At 39.4% G+C, this 21,230-nt stretch overlaps 1 protein-coding gene and 1 pseudogene across 1 annotated transcript in view; both read left to right on the forward strand.

Annotated features, from left to right (window-relative positions):
• The first annotated feature begins 235 nt into the window (after nucleotides 1-235).
• On the forward strand, nucleotides 236-1,150 carry LOC132366514 (large ribosomal subunit protein uL6-like; annotated as a pseudogene).
• Nucleotides 1,151-3,469: 2,319 nt separating this feature from the next.
• TEC (tec protein tyrosine kinase) overlaps nucleotides 3,470-21,230 on the forward strand; it is a 125,698-nt gene continuing 107,937 nt past the window's right edge. The window contains exon 1 of the mRNA XM_059923056.1: nucleotides 3,470-3,554. Coding sequence (XP_059779039.1) covers nucleotides 3,543-3,554 — 12 coding nt within the window. The 5' untranslated portion in view covers nucleotides 3,470-3,542. The remainder of the gene's footprint in view (nucleotides 3,555-21,230) is intronic.

A 21,230-nucleotide genomic window follows, 5' to 3' on the forward strand; every position in this document is an offset into this window, starting at 1 on the left:
GTTACATTAGGTCTTTCAGGAGAGTATATCTGAAAATACTTGGCCTATCAGGAAGGTGGTACCTATTAGCCTTCAAAAATTTTTACAACAAATATATTGATTATTTTATCGTTAATGTAATATTTACATTTCTGTCACATATTGGAGAGTAAGTCTTAAACTAAATTTCATTCAACGTTTGTTGAAAATGAGCTTAAGATAGTGTTTAACACTCTTTGCCACATCTGCTGCGAGAATGAAGACCATTCTCAGCACTCCGACTGTTGACATTCCAGAAAATGTCATTACTTTGAAGGGATGCACAGTTATGGTGAAGAGCCCTAGAGGCACCCTGTGGAGGGACTTCAATCACATTAGTGTAGAACTCAGTCTCCTTGGAAAGAAAAAGAAGAGGCTCCGGGTTGACAGATGGTGGGGAAATAGAATGGAACTGGCAACTGTTAGCACGACGTGTAGTCATGTACAGAACATGATCAAGGGTGTTACCCTGGGCTTCCGTTACTAGATGAGGTCTGTGCTTGCTCACTTCCCCATCAATGTTGTTATTCAGGAGAATGGTTCTCTTGTTGAAATCCAAAAATTTTGGGGTGAAAAATACATCTGCAGGGTTTGGATGAGGCCTGGCGTTGCTTGCTCAGTATTTCAAGACCAGAAAGATGAGTTGATTCTTTTTTTTTTTTTTTTTTTTTTAATTTTTTTAATTTATTATTTATTTATTATGTTTATTTTTGGCTGTGTTGGGTCTTCGTTTCTGTGTGAGGGCTTTCTCCAGTTGCGGCGAGTGGGAGCCACTCTTCATCGCGGTGCGCGGGCCTCTCACTATCGCGGCCTCTCTTGTTGCGGAGCAGAGGCTCCAGACGCTCAGGCTCAGTAGTTGTGGCTCACGGGCCCAGTTGCTCCGCGGCATGTGGGATCCTCCCAGACCAGGGCTCGAACCCGTGTCCCCTGCATTGGCAGGCAGATTCTCAACCACTGCGCCACCAGGGAAGCCCGATGAGTTGATTCTTGAAGGAAATGACATTGAACTTGTGTCAAATTCAGCTGCTATGATTCAGCAAGCCACAACAGTTATAAAAACAAGAATATCAGAAAATTTTTGGATGATATCTGTGTTTCTGGAAAAGGAACAGTTCAGCAGGCTGATGAATAAGATCTGAGTGGTCAGGCTATAGAAACAGCAAGATGCCAAATGATTTTCGGACTCGTTTGTGATATTTTAAAGATGCAATAAAACCTCTTTTGATTTGGGGAAAAAAAAAGTAGATAGTGTTTAACAGATGTAGCCCAAGGATCATTTCTATTTACCTAATTCTGTACTGTACTCCTGTTTCTTGAGTTAACAAGAAAACCTGTCTAGCTCAGCCCAGAGAGAAATGATTTTATCAGGCTTTATTTACTAAGCTATTATCAAGTGTTAATATAAGAAATAGCCAGGTGAGGAATGTTTTTATAATTTCTGCCCAAACTTCTATTGAAGATGTATCATGTAATATCTTTCATTGTCCTTTATGATCATACAAACTAGTTTGTCCTTAGAATTTAATGACAGGGAAAGTTTTTCTTTTGATCAATTGGTTTGTATCTTATGATAAAAAATTATGTCCTGTGAAGCATTATGTTATCCTTTGTTCCCTGGATTTTGAGAAGCTCCAAATCTAATGCTCTGATTATCAGTGTTCAGTAACATTGTAGTATCTGTGCGTTCAATTTAGGGGAATTAAACTCTATGGGTTAACAAAGAAAAGAGAGAAAGAAACAACATTTTTTTAAAAGCTTGGACCCCTTTTTAAAAATTTAATTATTGTTTTATTTTGGAGTATAGTTGATTTACAATGTTGCGCTAGTTTCAGGTGTACAGCAAAGTGATTCAGTTATATATATACATATATCCATTCTTTTTCAGATTCTTTTCCCATACAAGTTAGTACAGAGTATTGAGTAGAGTTCTCTGTGCTATACAGTAGGTCCTTGTTGATGATCTGTTTTATATATAGTCGTGTGTATATGTTAATCCCAACCTCCTAATTTATCCACCCTCCCCCCCACCCCGACCTTTCCTTTTTGGTAACCATAAGTTTGTTTTCTAAGTCTATGGGTCTATTTCTGTTTTGCAAATAAGTTCATTTGTATCATCTTTTTAGATTCCAAATATAGGTGATATCATATGATATTTGTCTTTCTCTGACTTACTTCACTTAGTATGATAATCTCTGTGTCCATCCATGTTGCTGCAAATGGCATTATTTCATTCTTTTTTTAATGGCTGAGTACTATTCCATTGTATATATGTACCACGTCTTCTGTTTTCTTAAATAAATTTATTTATTTAATTTATTTATTTTTGGCTGCATTGGGTCTTTGTTGCTGCGCACGGGCTTTCTCTAGTTGTGGCGAGCGGGGGCTACTCTTCCTTGTGGTGTGCGGTCTTCTCATTGCGGTGGCTTCTCTTGTTGTGGAGCACGGGCCCTAGGTGCGTGGGCTTCAGTAGTTGTGACACGCGGGCTCAGAAGTTGTGGCTCACAGGCTCTAGAGCACAGGCTCAGTAGTTGCGGCGCACGGGCTCAGTCGCTCTGCGGCATGTGGGATCTTCCCAGACCAGGGCTCGAACCCGTGTCCCCTGCATTGGCAGGCAGATTCTTTTATTTATTTATTTATTTATTTATTTTTGTCTGTGTTGGGTCTTTGCCTCTGTGCGAGGGCTTCCTCCAGCTGCGGCAAGTGGGGGCCACTCTTCATCGCGGTGCGCGGGCCTCTCACCACTGCGGCCTCTCTTGTTGCGGAGCACAGGCTCCAGACGCACAGGCTCAGCAGTTGTGGCTCACGGGCCTAGCTGCTCCGCGGCATGTGGGATCTTCCCAGACCAGGGCTCGAACCCGTGTCCCCTGCATTAGCAGGCAGATTCTCAACCACTGCGCCACCAGGGAAGCCAGGCAGGCGAATTCTTAACCACTGCGCCACCAGGGAAGCCCCTGTACCACATCTTCTTTATCCAGTCCTCTGTCGATGGACATTTAGGTTGCTTCTGTGTCTTGGCTATTGTAAATAGTGCTGCAGTGAGCATTGGGGTGCATGTGTCTTTTCGAATTACGATTTCTCCATATATATGCCCAGGAGTGGAATTGCTGAATCATATGGTAGCTCTGTTTTTAGAGAAACAATTTAAAGAGTGTCGTGCTTCTATTCACCATTTTACTTTGGGAGCATATGCCCCAGAGGGTGTGTGCATTGGGAGATGCAGGAACCTCCCGCTTCCTTGTCTTAGTCTGCCAAGGTTTTTCCATGAGCATCTCATAGTGGCCAATGTGATTTTAGTGGTTAAAGATAAGTTTTTCACACAAACTGTCCCTTGAGTCCAAACCAACTATTGATACTTTATCTGATACTAAATCAAATAACCAAAAATCTGTTTTTCTCTCTGCTAGGTTGTTAGATTGTTTGCAAAAAGTCCTCCATAATTCCTTTCCCCGTACGTACTCCACCTTGAAGAATCACCTCCAATTCTGAATCTGGGCTTGGCCATGTGACTTGCTTTGGCCAATGAGATGATAGCAAAGGTAAATCATTCAGAGACGTGAAATGTGTTGTGTATTGGGGCTTGCTCTCTTTTACTGCTCTTGGAACCTTGAGAACTACATGTATAAATCCAGGTTGTCCTGTTGAAGAGACCACATGGAAGGGAAGTGAGGTGTCCTGGCTGATAGCCTGCAAGTGCTTGAAATGTGAGTGAGGCCGTCCTAGACATGCAGGCCAGAATTGCCCACCCAACAGAATCAGGAGCAATAATACATTTTTATTGTTTTTATGCTAGTAGTTATGGAGTGGGGTTTTTTGGTGGTGGTCATTCTCATCAAAAGCTAACTAATATAACTTCCAGTGCTAGTGGACATTTTTGCTGATGCTATGTTGAACTTATCCAGGGATAGTATGGCCATGTCTTCTGTGGAATGTTCAAGGCTAATTTTGATTATATTCAGTTTCTGCTGTACATGCTGATGTGAGAACCAACCTCCACATAAGCTTTGGTTCCACTCTGTTTTATTCCTTCCTTTTGGTTTCTAATTTCTCCTTTTACTTTTAATTCTCATCTGTATGTTGTTTACATGTTGTGCCTGTATTTTCTCTTAAATTTCTTTTATTGAGAATAAATTCAGGTAACATAAAAACCACCATTTGAACCATTTTAAAGAGCACAGTACTGTGGTTTTTAGTATCAATATATTTACAGTGTTGTATAACCACCACGACTATCTAATTCCAGAAGATTTATATCACTCAAAAAAGAACCCAATACTCTCTCCCCTGCCCCCGCAACCCCATTCTTCCTTCATCCCATCCAAACAGTAATCTACTTTTTTTCTCTATTGATTTGCCTATTCTGGACATTTCATATAAATGGAATGAATACAACATGTGGCCTTTTGTGCCTGGCTTCTTTTCCTTAGTATAATGTTTTCAAAGTTCAGTCATGTTGTACTATGTATCAGTACTTCATTCTTTTTTATGGTGGAATAACATTCCATTGTATGGGTATATATATATATAGAGAGAGAGAGAGAGAGAGAGAATAAATAACTATATATGTATCTATATATATATCACCATTCATCAGTGTATGAGCATTTGGATCGTTTCCACTTCTTGGCTCTTATGACTAATACCACAATGAGCATTACAAGCTTTTGTGTGAATATATGTTTTCAGTTCTCTTGGGTATATACTTAAGAGTGGAAATGCTGTGTCATAGCTTAACTCTGTGTTTAACTTTTGAGGAACTGCTGAAATGTTTTTCACAGTGGCTGCACCACTTTACACTAGTAGTATTTGAGGATTCCAGTCTTTCCATATTCTTGTCAATCCTTATTTTCCTTTTTTTTTTTGATTATAGCCATTCTAGTGTGTGTGTAGTAGGATCTCATTGTGCTTTTGATTTATGTTTTTCTAATAACTAGTGATGCTGAGTATCTTTTCATATGTTTATTAGCTTTTTGTACATCTTTGGAGAAATGTCTATTTAAGTCCATTACCTGTTAAAATTTTGTTGTTGTTGTTCAGTTGTAAGTGTTCTTTATATATTCTGGATACTAGACTCTTATTGGGTATATCATTTGCAAATATTTTCTCCCATTCTGTGGGCTGTCTTTCCACTTCCTTGGTAGTGTCCTTAGACATACAGAAGTTTTTAAGTTGAAGTCCAGTTTATCTAGTTTTCTTTTGTTGCTTGTGCTCTTGGTGTCATGTTTAAGAAACCATTATCTAATCTAAAATTATGAAAATTTACAGCTACGTTTCCTTCTGAGAGTTTTTTGATTTGAGTTCTTACATTAAGTCTTTGATCCACTTAGAAATCATTTTTGTTTGTGGTGTGAAGTAGGGGTCTAAATTCATTCATATCCAGTTGTCCCAGCACCATTTATTGAAAAGACTACTCTTTCCTCATGGAATGGTCTTGGCATGCTCGTCAAAAATCAGTTGACCATAGATATATGGGTTTCTTTCTGGACTCCCAATTCTATATCGTTGATCTGTGTATCTATCTTTATGTAATACCACACTGTGTGGATTACTGTAATATTGTAGTAAGTTTTGAAATTGGGAATGTGAGTCCTCCAACCTTTTTTTTTTTTTTTTTTTCAAGATTAACTTGGCTATTCAGCATTACTGTATGAGTTTTAGGATCAGCTTGTCCATTTGTACAAAAAAAGAAAAAAAAATAGGCAGTTGGAATTTTGATAGAGTTGCGTTGAATCTGTAGAGCCATTTGGAAAGTTTGTTATTTTAGCAATATTAGGAATTTCAATCCATGAACATGGATGACTTTCCCTTTATTTAGGTCTTCTTTAATTTCTTTCAACAACATTTTTTGGTTTTCAGTGCATAAGTCTCACACATCCTTGGTTAAATTTTGTTCATGTATTTTTTTTAATTTATTGAAGTGTAGTTGATTTACAATGTTGTGTTAATTTCTGCTGTACAGCAGAGTGATTCAGTTATACATATATATATTCTTTTTCATATTCTTTTCCATTACATTTTATTACAGGATATTGGATATAGTTCCCTGTGCTATACAGTAGAACTTTGTTGTTTATCCATTCTATATGTAATATTTTGCATCTGCTAATCCCAAACTCCCAATCCATCTCCCCAACTCCCCTCCCCCTTGACAACCACAAGTCTGTTCTCTATGTCTGTGAGTCTGTTTCTGTTTCATAGATAAGTTCTTTTGTGTCATATTTTAGATTCCACATATAAGTGATATCATATGGTATTTGTCTTTCTTTTTCTGACTTACTTCACTTAGTATGATAATCTCTATGTCCATCCATGTTGCCGCAAATGGCATTATTTCATTCTTTTTTTAATGGCTGAGTACTATTCCATTGTATATATATACCACATCTTCTTTATCCATTCATCTGTCGATGGACATTTAGGTTGTTTCCGTGTCTTAGTTATGATAAATAGTGCTGCTATTGTTCATGTATTTTTTTTTTTAACATCTTTATTGAAGTATAATTGCCTTACAATGGTGTGTTAGCTTCTGCTTTATAACAAAGTTAATCAATTATACATATACAATATGTTCCCATATCTCTTCCCTCTTGCATCTCCCTCCCTCCCACCCTCCCCATCCCACCCCTCTAGGTGATCACAAAGCACCGAGCTGATCTCCCTGTGCTATGCGGCTGCTTCCCACTAGCTATCTATTTTACATTTGGTAGTGTATATATGTCCATGACACTCTCTCACCCTGTCACATCTCACCCCACCCCCTCCCCATATCCTCAAGTCCATTCTCTAGTAGGTCTGTGTCTTTATTCCCGTCTTGCCACTAGGTTCTTCATGGCTTTTTTTCCCCTTAGATTCCGTATATATGTGTTAGCATACTGTATTTGTTTTTCTCTTTCTGACTTACTTCACTCTGTATGACAGACTCTAACTCCATCCACCTCATTACAAATACCTCCATTTCATTTCTTTTTATGGCTGAGTAATATTCCATTGTATATATGTGCCACATCTTCTTTATCCATTCATCTGTTGATGGACACTTAGGTTGCTTCCATGTCCTGGCTATTGTAAATAGAGCTGCAATGAACATTTTGGTACATGACTCTTTTCGAACTATGGTTTTCTCAGGGTATATGCCCAGTATTGGGATTGCTGGGTCCTATGGTAGTTCTATTTGTAGTTTTTTAAGGAACCTCCATACTGTTCTCCATAGTGGCTGTATCAATTTACATTCCCACCAACAGTGCAAGAGAGTTCCCTTTCCTCCACACCCTCTCCAGCATTTATTGTTTCTAGATTTTTTGATGATGGCCATTCTGACCGGTGTGAGATGATATCTCATTGTAGTTTTGATTTGCATTTCTCTAATGATTAATGATGTTGAGCATTCTTTCATGTGTCTGTAGGCCATCTGTATATCTTCTTTGGAGAAATGTCTATTTAGGTCTTCTGCCCATTTTTGGATTGGGTTGTTCGTTTTTTTGTTATTGAGCGGCATGAGCTGCTTGTAAATCTTGGAGATTAATCCTTTGTCAGTTGCTTCATTTGCAAATATTTTCTCCCATTCTGAGGGTTGTCTTTTGGTCTTGTTTATGGTTTCCTTTGCTGTGCAAAAGTTTTTAAGTTTCATTAGGTCCCATTTGTTTATTTGTGTTCTTATTTCCATTTCTCTGGGAGCTGGGTCAAAAAGAATCTTGCTGTGATGTATGTCATAGAGTGTTCTGCCTATGTTTTCCTCTAAGAGTTTGATAGTGTCTGGTCTTACACTTAGGTCTTTAATCCATTTTGAGTTTATTTTTGTGCATGGTGTCAGGGAGTGTTCTAATTTCATACTTTTACATGTATCTGTCCAATTTTCCCAGCACCACTTATTGAAGAGGCTGTCTTTTCTCCACTGTATATGCTTGCCTCCTTTATCAAAGATAAGGTGACCATATGTGCGTGGGTTTATCTCTGGGCTTTCTATCCTGTTCCATTGATCAATATTTCTGTTTTTGTGCCAGTACCAAACTGTCTTCATTACTGTAGCTTTGTAATATAGTCTGAAGTCAGGGAGCCTGATTCCCCCAGCTCCATTTTTCGTTCTCAAGATTGCTTTGGCTATTCGGGGTCTTTTGTGTTTCCATACAAATTGTGAAATTTTTTGTTCTAGTTCTGTGAAAAATGCCAGTGGTAGTTTGATAGGGATTGCATTGAATCTGTAGATTGCTTTGGGTAGTATAGTCATTTTCACAATGTTGATTCTTCCAATCCAGGAACATGGTATATCTTTCCATCTATTTGTATCATCTTTAATTTCTTTCATCAGTGTCTTATAATTTTCTGCATACAGGTCTTTTGTCTCCTTAGGTAGGTTTATTCCTAGATATTTTATTCTTTTTGTTGCAATGGTAAACGGGAGTGTTTTCTTAATTTCACTTTCAGATTTTTCGTCATTAGTGTATAGAAATGCAAGAGATTTCTGTGCATTAATTTTGTATCCTGCTACTTTACCAAATTCATTGATTAGCTCTAGGAGTTTTCTGGTAGCATCTTTAGGATTCTCTATGTATAGTATCATGTCATCTGCAAACAGTGACAGCTTTACTTCTTCTTTTCCGATTTGGATTCCTTTTATTTCTTTGTCTTCTCTGATTGCTGTGGCTAACACTTCCAAAACTATGTTGAATAATAGTGGTGAGAGTGGGCAACCTTGTCTTGTTCCTGATCTTAGTGGAAATGGTTTCAGTTTTTCACCATTGAGGACAATGTTGGCTGTGGGTTTGTCATAGATGGCCTTTATTATGTTGAGGAAAGTTCCCTCTATGCCTACTTTCTGCAGGGCTTTTATCATAAATGGGTGTTGAATTTTGTCAAAAGCTTTCTCTGCATCTATTGAAATGATCATATGGTTTTTCTCCTTCAATTTGTTAATATGGTGTATCACATTGATTGATTTACGTATATTGAAGAATCCTTGCATTCCTGGGATAAACCCCACTTGATCATGGTGTATGATCCTTTTAATGTGCTGTTGGATTCTGTTTGCGAGTATTTTGTTGAGGATTTTTGCATCTATGTTCATCAGTGATATTGGCCTGTAGTTTTCTTTCTTTGTGACATCTTTGTCTGGTTTTGGTATCAGGGTGATGGTGGCCTCGTAGAATGAGTTTGGGAGTGTTTCTCCCTCTGCAATATTTTGGAAGAGTTTGAGAAGGATAGGTGTTAGCTCGTCTCTAAATGTTTGATAGAATTCACCTGTGAAGCCATCTGGTCCTGGACTTTTGTTTGTTGGAAGGTTTTTAATCACAGTTTCAATTTCAGTGCTTGTGATTGGTCTGTTCATATTTTCTATTTCTTCCTGGTTCAGTCTCGGCAGTTTGTGCATTTCTAAGAATCTGTCCATTTCTTCCAGGTTGTCCATTTTATTGGCGTAGAGTTGCTTGTAGTAATCTCTCATGATCTTTTGTATTTCTGCAGTGTCAGTGGTTACTTCTCCTTTTTCATTTCTAATTCTATTGATTTGAGTCTTCTCCCTTTTTCTCTTGATGAGTCTGGCTAATGGTTTATCAATTTTGTTTATCTTCTCAAAGAACCAGCTTTTAGTTTTATTGATTTTTGCTATTGTTTCCTTCATTTCTTTTTCATTTATTTCTGACCTGATCTTTATGATTTCTTTCCTTCTGCTAGCTTTGGGGTTTTTTTGTTCTTCTTTCTCTAATTGCTTTAGGTGCAAGGTTAGGTTGTTTATTCGAGATGTTTCCTGTTTCTTGAGGTAGGCTTGTATTGCTATAAACTTCCCTCTTAGCACTGCTTTTGCTGCGTCCCATAGGTTTTGGATCGTCGTATCTCCATTGTCATTTGTTTCTAGGTATTTTTTGATTTCCCCTTTGATTTCTTCAGTGATAACTTCGTTATTAAGTAGTGTATTGTGTAGCCTCCATGTGTTTGTATTTTTTACAGATCTTTTCCTGTAATTGATATCTAGTCTCATAGCGTTGTGGTCGGAAAAGATACTTGATACGATTTCAATTTTCTTAAATTTACCAAGGCTTGATTTGTGACCCAAGATATGATCTATCCTGGAGAATGTTCCATGCGCACTTGAGAAAAATGTGTATTCTGTTGTTTTTGGGTGGAATGTCCTATAAATATCAATTAAGTCCATCTTGTTTAATGTATCATTTAAAGCTTGTGTGTCCTTATTTATTTTCATTTTGGATGATCTGTCCATTGGTGAAAGTGGGGTGTTAAAGTCCCCTACTATGATTGTGTTGCTGTCAATTTCCCCTTTTATGGCTGTTAGTATTTGCCTTATGTATTGAGGTGCTCCTATGTTGGGTGCATAAATATTTACAATTGTTATACCTTCCTCTTGGATCGATCCCTTGATCATTATATAGTGTCCTTCTTTGTCTCTTGTAATATTCTTTATTTTAAAGTCTATTTTGTCTGATATGAGAATTGCTACTCCAGCTTTCTTTTGATTTCCATTTGCATGGAATATCTTTTTCCATCCCCTCACTTTCAGTCTGTATGTGTCTCTAGGTCTGAAGTGGGTCTCTTGTAGACAGCATATATATGGGTCTTGTTTTTGTATCCATTCAGCCAGTCTGTGTCTTTTGGTGGGAGCATTTAATCCATTTACATTCAAGGTAATTATCGATATGTATGTTCCCATTCCCATTTTCTTAAATGTTTTGGGTTTGTTATTGTAGGTGTTTTCCTTCTCTTGTGTTTCTTGCCTAGAGAAGTTCCTTTAGCATTTGTTGTAAAGCTGGTTTGGTGGTGCTGAACTCTCTCAGCTTTTGCTTGTCTGTAAAGGTTTTAATTTCTCCTTCACATCTGAATGAGATCCTTGCTGGGTAGAGTAACCTTGGTTGTAGGTTTTTCTCCTTCATCACTTTAAGTATATCCTGCCACTCCCTTCTGGCTTGCAGAGTTTCTGCTGAAAGATCAGATGTTAACCTTATGGGGATTCTCTTGTGTGTTATTTGTTGTTTTTCCCTTGCTGCTTTTAATATGTTTTCTTTATATTTAATTTTTGACAGTTTGATTAATATGTGTCTTGGCGTGTTTCTCCTTGGGTTTATCCTGTATGGGACTCTCTGTGCTTCCTGGACTTGATTAACTATTTCCTTTCCCATATTAGGGAAGTTTTCAACTATAATCTCTTCAAATATTTTCTCAGTCCCTTTCTTTTTCTCTTCTTCTTCTGGGACCCCTATAATTCGAATGTTGGTGCGTTTAATGTTGTCCCAGAGGTCTCTGAGACTGTCCTCAGTTCTTTTCATTCTTTTTTCTTTATCCTGCTCTGCAGTAGTTATTTCCACCATTTTATCTTCCAGGTCACTTTTCCTTTCTTCTGCCTCAGTTATTCTGCTATTGATCCCATCTAGAGTATTTTTAATTTCATTTATTGTGTTTTTCATCGTTGCTTGGTTCCTCTTTAGTTCTTCTACGTCCTTGTTAAATGTTTCTTGCATTTTGTCTATTCTATTTCCAAGATTTTGGATCATCCTTACTATCATTATTCTGAATTCTTTTTCAGGTAGACTACCTATTTCCTCTTCATTTGTTAGGTCTGGTGTGTTTTGACCCTGCTCCTTCATCTGCTGTGTGTTTTTCTGTCGTCTCATTTTGCTTATCTTACTGTGTTTGGGGTCTCCTTTTCACAGGCTGCAGGTTCGTAGTTCCCGTTGTTTTTGGTATCTGTCCCCAGTGGGTAAGGTTGGTTCAGTGGGTTGTGTAGGCTTCCTGGTGGAGGGGAGTAGTGCCTGTGTTCTGGTGGATGAGGTTGAATCTTGTCTTTCTGGTGGGCACGTCCACGTCTGGTGGTGTGTTTTGGGGTGTCTATGGCCTTATGATTTTAGGCAGCCTCCCTGCTAATGGATGGGGCTGTGTTCCTGTCTTGCTAGTTGTTTGGCATAGGGTGTCCAGCCCTGTAGCTTGCTGGTCGTTGAGTGAAGCTGGGTCTTGATGTTGAGATGGAGATCTCTGAGAGATTTTTGCCGTTTGGTATTACGTGGAGCTGGGAGGTCTCTTGTGGACCAGTGTCCTGAAGTTGGCTCTCCCACCTCAGAGGCACAGCCCTGATGCCTGGCTGGAGCACCAAGAGCCTTTCATCCACACAGCTCAGAATATAAGGGAGAAAAAAATAGAAAGATAAAAAGAGGATAAAATAAAATAAAATAAAGCTATTATAATAAAAAATAAGAAAAAAAATTAAGAGTAAATGTATTCAGAAAAATTTTTTTTTAATTTTTAAAAATAGATTTATTAATTTTTTATAGTAAAAAATAAGAAAAAAATTTTTAAGAAAAAAATTTATTAAGAAAAAAATTTTAATTTTTTAAAATAAAAAATATGAAAAAACTTATTTAAAAAAATTTTAATTTCTAAAAATAGAAAATACGGAAAAAATTATTAAGAAAGCATATATTAGGAAAAAAAAAATTTTTAAGTAAAAAAAAAAAAAAAAAAAAAATGGACGGACCTAACCCTAGGACTGATGGTGAAACCAAAGCTATACAGACAAAATCTCACCCAGAAGCATACACATATACACTCACAAAAAAAGGAAAAGGGGAAATTAATACATCCTACTCCTAAAGTCCACCTTTTGAATTTGGGATGATTCGTTGTCTATTCAGGTATTCAACAGATGCAGGCACATCAAGTTGTTTGTGGAGCTTTAATCCACTGCTTCTGAGGCTGCTGGGGGAGATTTCCCTTTCTCTTCTTTGTTCGTACAGCTCCCAGCGTTCAGCTTTGGATTTGGACCCGCCTCTGCATGTACATCGCCTGAGGGCGTCCATTCCCCGCCCAGACAGGATGGGGTTAAAGGAGCAGCTGCTTCGGGCTCTCTGGCTCACTCAGGCCGGGGGAGGGAGCGGTACGGAGGAGGCGGGGTGAGCCTGCGGCGTCAGAGGCGTGACACTGCAGCAGCCTGAGGCGCGCAGTGTGTTCTCCTGGGGAAGTTGTCCCCGGATCACGGGAGCCTGACAGTCGCGAGCTGCACGGGCTCCCAGGAGGGGCGGTGTGGAGAGTGACCTGTGCTTGCACACAGGCTTCTTGGCGGCGGCAGCAGCAGCCTTAGCGTTTCCTACCAGTCTCTGGGGTCCGCGCTGATGGCCACGGCTCGCGCCCGTCTCTGGGGTCCGCGCTGTTAGCCGCGGCTCGCGCCCGCCTCTGGAGTTCGTCTAGGTGGCGCTCTGAATCCCCTCTCCTTGCGCGCCGCGAAACAAAGAGGCAAGAAAAAGTCTCTTGCCTCTTCGGCGGCGGCTGCAGACCTCCTCTCCGGCTCCCTCCCGGCTCGCTGCGGCACGCCAACCCCTTCAGGCTGTGTTCACGCCGCCAACCCCAGTCCTCTCCCTGCAATCCGACCTAAGCCCACGCCTCAGCTCCCAGCCCCGCCTGCCCCAGCGGGTGAGCAGACAAGCCTCTCGGGCTGGTGAGCGCTGCTCGGCGCTGAGCCTCTGTGCGGGAATCTCTCCATTTTTCCCTCTGCGCCCCTGTTGCTTTGGGATCTGCGCTGATAGCCGCGCGGTTCGCACCCGTCTCTGGATTTCGTTTAGGCAGCGCTCTGAATCCCCTCTCCTTGCGCGCCGCGAAACAAAGAGGCAAGAAAAAGTCTCTTGCCTCTTCGGCAGCTGCAGACTTTTTCCCGGACTCCCTCCCGGCTAGCACCAAAGCCCGAGCCTCAGCTCCCAACCCCCGCCCGCCCCGGCGAGTGAGCAGACAAGCCTCTCGGGCTGGTGAGTGCTGGTTGGCGCCGAGCCTCTGTGCGGGAGTCTCTCCACTTTGCCCTCCGCACCCCTGTGGCTGCGCTCTCCTCCGCGGCTCCAAAGCTTCCCCCCTCTGCCACCCGCAGTCTCTGCCCGCAAAGGGGCTTCCTAGTGCCTGGAAACCTTTCCTCCTTCATGGCTCCCTCCCACTGGCGCAGGTCCCGTCCCTATTCTTTTGTCTCTGTTATTTCTTTTTTCTTTTACCCTACCCAAGTACGTGGGGATTTTCTTGCCTTTTGGGAGGTCTGACGTCTTCTGCCAGCGTTCAGTGGGTGTTCTGTAGGAGCAGTTCCACGTGTAGATGTATTTCTACTGTATCTGTGGGAAGGAAGGTGATCTCCGCGTCTTACTCTTCCGCCATCTTGCCCCTACTCTCCCCCATGTATTTTTATTGTAAGGTGTCTCAATTTCTCACTGGATGTACACAAGGTATAAATTATAAACCAATAAAAATAAAAATTTTAATGTAGCTTGTCAGCTATCTAATGTAGCCAGACTTTTACTATAGAAGTCTGGGAGTAAGGACACTAGATTTCTAGTCTCAAAGGTATTATTATTGTTGTTGTTGTTATATTGGTTACATTCTCTTTGCTTTTATTTATTTATTTATAAAGTGGTACTTGCTACGGGACTCTTGCACATTTTAACTTCTTAGTGATTAATAGTAACACTATGAAAAATAAATTAAAATGATAACACTAGGATGAAACACTTACATGACTCTTAAGTGCCACGTACTCTTCTGAGTGCTTTATGTGTACGAACTCATTTAATGAAATGAAATACTGAGTGGGGGTGCAGTTTTTTTTTTTTTTATATAAATTTATTTACTTATTTTTGGCTGCGTTGGGTCTTCGTTGTTGCGCGCGGGCTTTCTCTAGTTGCAGCCAGCAGGAGCTACTCTTCGTTGCGGTGTGTGGGCTTCTCATTGTGGTGGCTTCTCTTGTTGCGGAGCATGGGGTCTAGGCACACGGGCTCAGTAGTTGTGACTCGCAGGCTCTAGAGCACAGGCTCAGTAGTTGTGGTGCACGAGCTTAGTTGCTCCGCAGCATGTGGGATCTTCCCGGACCAGGGCTTGAACCCGTTTCCCGTGTTGGCAGGCGGATTCTTCTCAACTGCTGCGCCACCAGGGAAGCCCAGGGGTGCAGTTTTAAAAGTTAAAGGACTGTGTGATTGTGTGTTTGTGTGTGTGAAACCTTACCTTCTGAATGACATTGAAAAAAGGACTGTGTGATTGTGTGTTTGTGTGTGTGAAACCTTACCTTCTGAATGACATTGAAAAAAAACAACCCATAATTTTAGCCTAGAGTTCTTAAAAAATTGCTATGGTGAGTAGTTAGTTTTTAAAAATTTAGATACTGATAACAGTATTAATGAACAAAGAGAGAGAGGTAGTATTTGTCAACTCAGCTTTTTTGGACTCTGATATTTATATTATCAGTAGAGAGGTTTGGACCTAGTGATTTCTAATTATTGGAGTGCCTAGCTCTCATTTTCTGTAATCAAATAACCTGAATATGAATAACCTGGGTACACCCCTGTCCTCTGTGTGGCATTTGAGAAGGATGTTGCAGGGGAGGGTTCTTTAAGGCATTAAAGAGAAACCCCACTGGAGTGTAAGCTCCAAGAAGGCAGGGCCTGTGTTTTCCCTTGCACTGTTGTATCTCTGTCACAGCGCTTGGTATACAGTAGATTTTAAACAAACCTTATTTGGTTGAAAAATGAATGAACAAACAAACACAAGGCTGGAAAGGAATCATTTTGGATTTCGATTTCTTTTTGATAGTGGAAATAGCATTCTCTCCTTTGAGAGTATGTGTGCGTATTTGGATGGGAATGGGGGAGAGGAAGGATTACTGAAATAGAATATATTTAAATGAATAGAAGCTGTTTTTACTGTTTGTTTTTCTTCAAACTCACCTTGCATTTCATGAGGCTGAGCCCTTGCTCCACTATCTTCCTTGGGTGACAACTAACTCAGCCTTTACCCAGCTCAGACATCATCTTCTCTGATTATCTTTCCACCTCCTACCTCTGGGCAGAGCTGAAGCTTGTATCCATCTGTGGTGTAGCACTTATCACGTGGTTAATGACATCATTAGCTTCTGTCATATATGTCCTTTTTCCTAGGCTGTGGACACCTTACTGGATGTGTCTTATGCTTTATTTTGTGTCCCAGAACCTGATAACATATCTGGCACTTAGCAGATGCTCAGTTAACAGTTGTTGAATGTGTAGATGTGTATCAGTTCAGAACAAAGGTATGGCAAAACCAACTGACAGGAAAGCCCGCTTTCCTGTTTGCTGTTTTTAAGAAACTTTACATGCATTTTTCTGATTTACGCCTCATGATACTCCTTTAAGGTTGGTATCATTATCCTCATTTTATAGGTAAGGAAATAGTCTCAGAGGAGTTAAGTAACTTGCATGAAGTTATACAGCTAATAAATGGCAGAGCTAAGATTTAGAGCCAGGTCAGTCAGACTCAAAAGTTCAGGTTCCTGTAGGCAAAACATTCTCTGACATAAATCGTAGAAATGTTTTCTTAGGTTGTTCTCCCAAGGCAATAGAAATAAAAGCAAAAATAAACAAATGGGACCTAATCAAACTTATAAGCTTTTGCACAGCAAAAGAAACTGTAAACAAAATGAAAAGACAACCTATGGACTGGGAGAAAATATTTGCAAACAATGTGACCAACAAGGGTTTAATTTCCAAAATATACAAACAGCTTATACAATTCAGTAACAAAAACCAAACAACCCAATCAAAAAATGGGCAGAAGACCTAGACATTTCTCCAGAGAAGACATTCAGATGGCCCATAGGCACATGAAAAGATGCTCAATATCACTAATCATCAGGGAAATGCAGGTCAAAACTACAATGAGGTATTACCTCACACTGTTCATAATGGCCATCATTAAAAAGTCCACAAACAATAAGTGCTGGAGAGGGTGTGGAGAAAAGGGAACCCTCCTACACTGTTGGTGGGAATGTAAATTGGTGAAGCCACTATGGAAAACAGCATGGAGGTTTCTTAAAAAACTAAAAATAGAGTTACCATATGATGCAACAATCCCACTCCTGGGCATGTATCCGGAGAAAACCGTAATTCGAAAAGATACATGCACCCCAATGTTCATAGCAGCACTATTCACAATAGCCAAGACATGGAAGCAACCTAAATGTCCATTGACAGATGAGTGGATAAAGAAGATGTGGTACATATATACAATGGAATATTACTCAGCCATAAAAAAGAATGAAATAATGTCGTTTGCAGCAACATGATGGACCTAGAGATTATCATACTAAGTGAAATAAGTCAGACAGAGAAAGACAAATATCATATGATATGACTTATATGTGGAGTCTAAAATATGATACAAATGATCTTATTTATAAAACAAAAACAGACTCACAGACATAGAAGACATAGAAGACAAGCTTATGGTTACCAAAGGGGAAAGGGGGTGGGAGAGGGATAAATTAGGAGTTTGGGATTAGCAGATACAAACTACTATGTATAAAGTAGATAAGCAACAAGATCCTACTATATAGTACAGGGAACTATATTCAATATCTTGTAATAACCTATAATGGAAAAGAATATGAAAAAGAATCTGTATATGTATAGCTGAATCACTTTCTTCTACACCTGAAACTAACACAACATTGTAAATCAACTATACTTCAATTAAAAAAAAAATAGTTCAGCTTCCTTCTACTAAATCATGCTGCTTAGCCAGAAGTTCTAACGTAAGCAGTTGGTGAAATAAGGTAACGGAGGGTGACATAGGGAAAGGAATCTTTAGTATAATGTTTAAAGAACCATTGTTTATGTCTTTTGCAGCTCTGTCAGGGAACATATTAAAATTTTGAGAGTTAACATGTCAAAAGGTATAGACCTGCCTTCTAGATGGTTGAATTTTCTGTGTTTAATACCGTAGTAATATAGGGAACAGGTTGGTTTCTACAATGTTGAGCTACATAGAATTTTAGGGCTAAAGACTACGTTAGAGCTCATCAGCTTCAGTGCATTAATCTTAGAGATGACATCATAGTGTCTCAGAGTTTATGAGTTTTTGCTTTCCATTGCATTGTCAGCTAAGGGCAGAGAAGGTTCTTCTATACCATGAGGCTCACTTTTACATGTTAACAAGAGATTCGGAATAGTGGCGGACAAAGACCTGTCACTTTGAAGAGATAGTACAGGAGAGCTTGGAGGAAACACCGTCAGTTCTCAACATCAGAGATGTGTGGGACTCTGGGTTGAGTAAACTCTGAGCTGCCAGCCCCGTCAGAAAAAAGAACCTCGTGCATAGGGCAGAATTAATCCTCAGGAACATTTCAGAGGAGAAAAAGATCCTGTTAGTTTTTTGTTGATTTATGGTTCAAAGACAAAGACCATGCTGATTTGAAATGCAGATGGATGTACTTTTGAAAAAGATTTTTCCTGCTGGTCTGTCCAGTGACAGTAAGAGAAAATAAATATGGTGAGAGGGATGAAGTAGATGCTTCCGTTACCTTTGAGGTTTGGCTTCTGAAGTAAATACCATTGAGGCTTAAATAAAGGGAAATCATTAAGCCATCTAATACTTACTGCATACGTATTGTGTTTCAGGCAGTGTGCCAGTTGCTAGATCATGCCAAATATTATACTTTCTTTTGCTTGGTTTGTGTTAAGACAGAGTATTCAGAGGGGGAAAAATAGTTGGAAATATGCTTTTGAGAAATTGCTGTGGAACAGAATGGATATTTATATGTCTGTATAACATGTATACACACACATAGATATTAACTAATTTATTCTGTGTGGCTATCTAAATATCAGTATTCTTATTTATGTAAAGTTGATTTTTTACAATTTCACACAGCACTGGAAAAAGTTGGGCATCTATTTTATAGAATATAAGTTTTCAAATGGAATTTTCAGACACACTGAAATATGCAATCATCTGTTGGCAAAACATGATATTAAGATTTAATGCTTGGGGGACTTCTCTGGTGGTGCAGTGGTTAAGAATCTGCCTGCCAATGCAGGGGACACGGGTTCGAGCCCTGGTCTGGGAAGATCCCACATGCCGCGGGGCAACTAAGCCCGTGCGCCAGAACTACTGAGCCTGCGCTCTAGAGCCCACGAGCCACAACTGCTGAGTCCGCGTGCCAAAACTACTGAAGCCCGCGCGCCTAGAGCCTGTGCTCCACAACAAGAGAAGCCACTGCAATGAGAAGCCTGTGCACCGCAGCGAAGAGTAGCTCCCGCTCTCTGCGACTAGAGAAAGCCTGCGCACAGCAACAAAGACCCAACACAGCCAAAAATGAATAAATAAATGAATAAATTAAAAAAAATAGAGATTTAATGCTTGGATATCACCCCCAAAGGAGAAGTGTCTAGAGTCAAAATCTTTGTATGGTTAGGGGATGCTTATGTGTGGGAAACATTTGTTTTGGAGAAGGTAGTTGAGTAAGTAATAGGATGATGGTGAAATGAAAGTTCTGTAAAATACTAGATTTGAATTCAAGCTGTTGACAAATTCTGGAAGTTTCATGAAACCATTTCTCAATTCTTTAACACCCAGAATGGCCTTGTTTCTTTCCAAAGATTTGTACCATGTGTATCGAATAAACGTTTTTCCCCATGCAAATGTATTTTTAATTCTATAATTGAATCCATATTGGCACATTATTCTAGTTAGAATTTATTTTAATTTCAGCCATGTACTTGGAATGCATTTCGTATGTAAAGTGAAGAATATATGTAGTTAAAAGAGTCATTCTTCCGTAACTAAGGCTACTGCTTTTCTGTTTAAATTCTTTTCTACACTAACAAAATATGCAAAATTAAAACTCATAGCGGAGAGCCAGTATAAAACTTCTGAACATACAGATGGCCAACAAACACATTTGTCAACAGCTTGAATTGCAGAGATGCTCACCATCACTAGTTATTAGAGAAGTGCAAATCAAAACTACAATGAGGTATCACCTCACAACGGTCAGAATGGCCGTCATGAAAAAATCTACAAACAGTAAATACTGGAGAGGGTGTGGAGAAAAGGGAACCCTCATGCATTGTTGGTGGGAATGTAAATTCATGCAGCCGCTGAGGAGAACAGTATGGAGAGTCCTTTAAAAACTAAAAATAGAACTACCGTATGACCCAGCAATCCCACCACTGGGCATATACCCTGAGAAAACCATAATTCAAAAAGACACATGCACCCCAATGTTCATTGCAGCACTATTTACAATAGGCAGGACATGGAAGCAACCTAAATGTCTATTAACAGAGGAATGGATAAAGATGTGGTACATATATACAATGGAATATTACTCAGCCATGAAAAGGAATGAAATTGGGTCATTTGTAGAGACATGCATGGACCTAGAGACTGCCATACAGAGTGAAGTAAGTCAGAAAGAGAAAAACGAATATCGTATATTAACGCATATATGTGGAATCTGAAAAAATTGGTATAGACGATCTTATTTACAAAGCAGAAATAGAGACACGGACGTAGAGAACAAATGTATGGATACCAAGGGGGAAAGGGGAGTGGGATGAATTGGGAGATTGGGATTGACATATATACACTATTGATGCTATGTATAAAATAGATAACTAATGAGAACCTACTACATAGCACAGGGAACTCTACTCCATGCTCGGTGGTGACCTAAATAAGAAGGAAATCCAAAAAAGAGGGGATATATGTATACATATAGCTGATTCACTTTATTGTACAGTATAAAGTAACACAATATTGTAAAGCAGCTATACTCCAATAAAAAAAAATTCTGAAAATGACAGAGTGAACACATGCCATTTAAAAACTTTTATTTCCTTTTTATGATTCAGATTAAAATCAAGCAACTTTTAAGAAAGAAAATTTTCATATATATTATACATGGAAGTGATTATACAGACCAGAATATTAACATCTACTTTTATTCATGTGTTGGTGTATCTCTAGCCATCTGTCAAAATTCTCTTTATATGTCATATCCGCATTGAAGTGGTCCACCATACTTCGAAGAGGGGTAATTGTTACCTCTTTAGTGATTACATGTTAGTGATTTTTAGGGGCTATTAGTGTTCCAGAACACTTTGTACATATCACTTTTATAGCCCTCAACAGATTGTACTGTAGCTCTTTGTTTTTAAGTCACTTTTCCCTATGCCACTCTAGAGCAGAGATCATACCTTGCTCATCTTTGTAACCACCTCAACGCCTCATGCATAGTTCCTCATACATCATGGCTATGCAATAAATGCCAGAATGAATGATTATGTATGAATGTCTGAAACTACTCCTCTGAACAGATTGGTTCGTGAACTGAACATGGTGAAAAGATGGATGAGTGAAGAAATGAATGAGGAAACATTTAAGGGAAGGAAGAGAGTTGACAGGGATTAGAGATGAATGAAATGAGAATGAGGTGGTCA

Source organism: Balaenoptera ricei, chromosome 5 (genome assembly GCF_028023285.1).
Source record: "Balaenoptera ricei isolate mBalRic1 chromosome 5, mBalRic1.hap2, whole genome shotgun sequence".
NCBI lineage: Eukaryota > Metazoa > Chordata > Mammalia > Artiodactyla > Balaenopteridae > Balaenoptera > Balaenoptera ricei.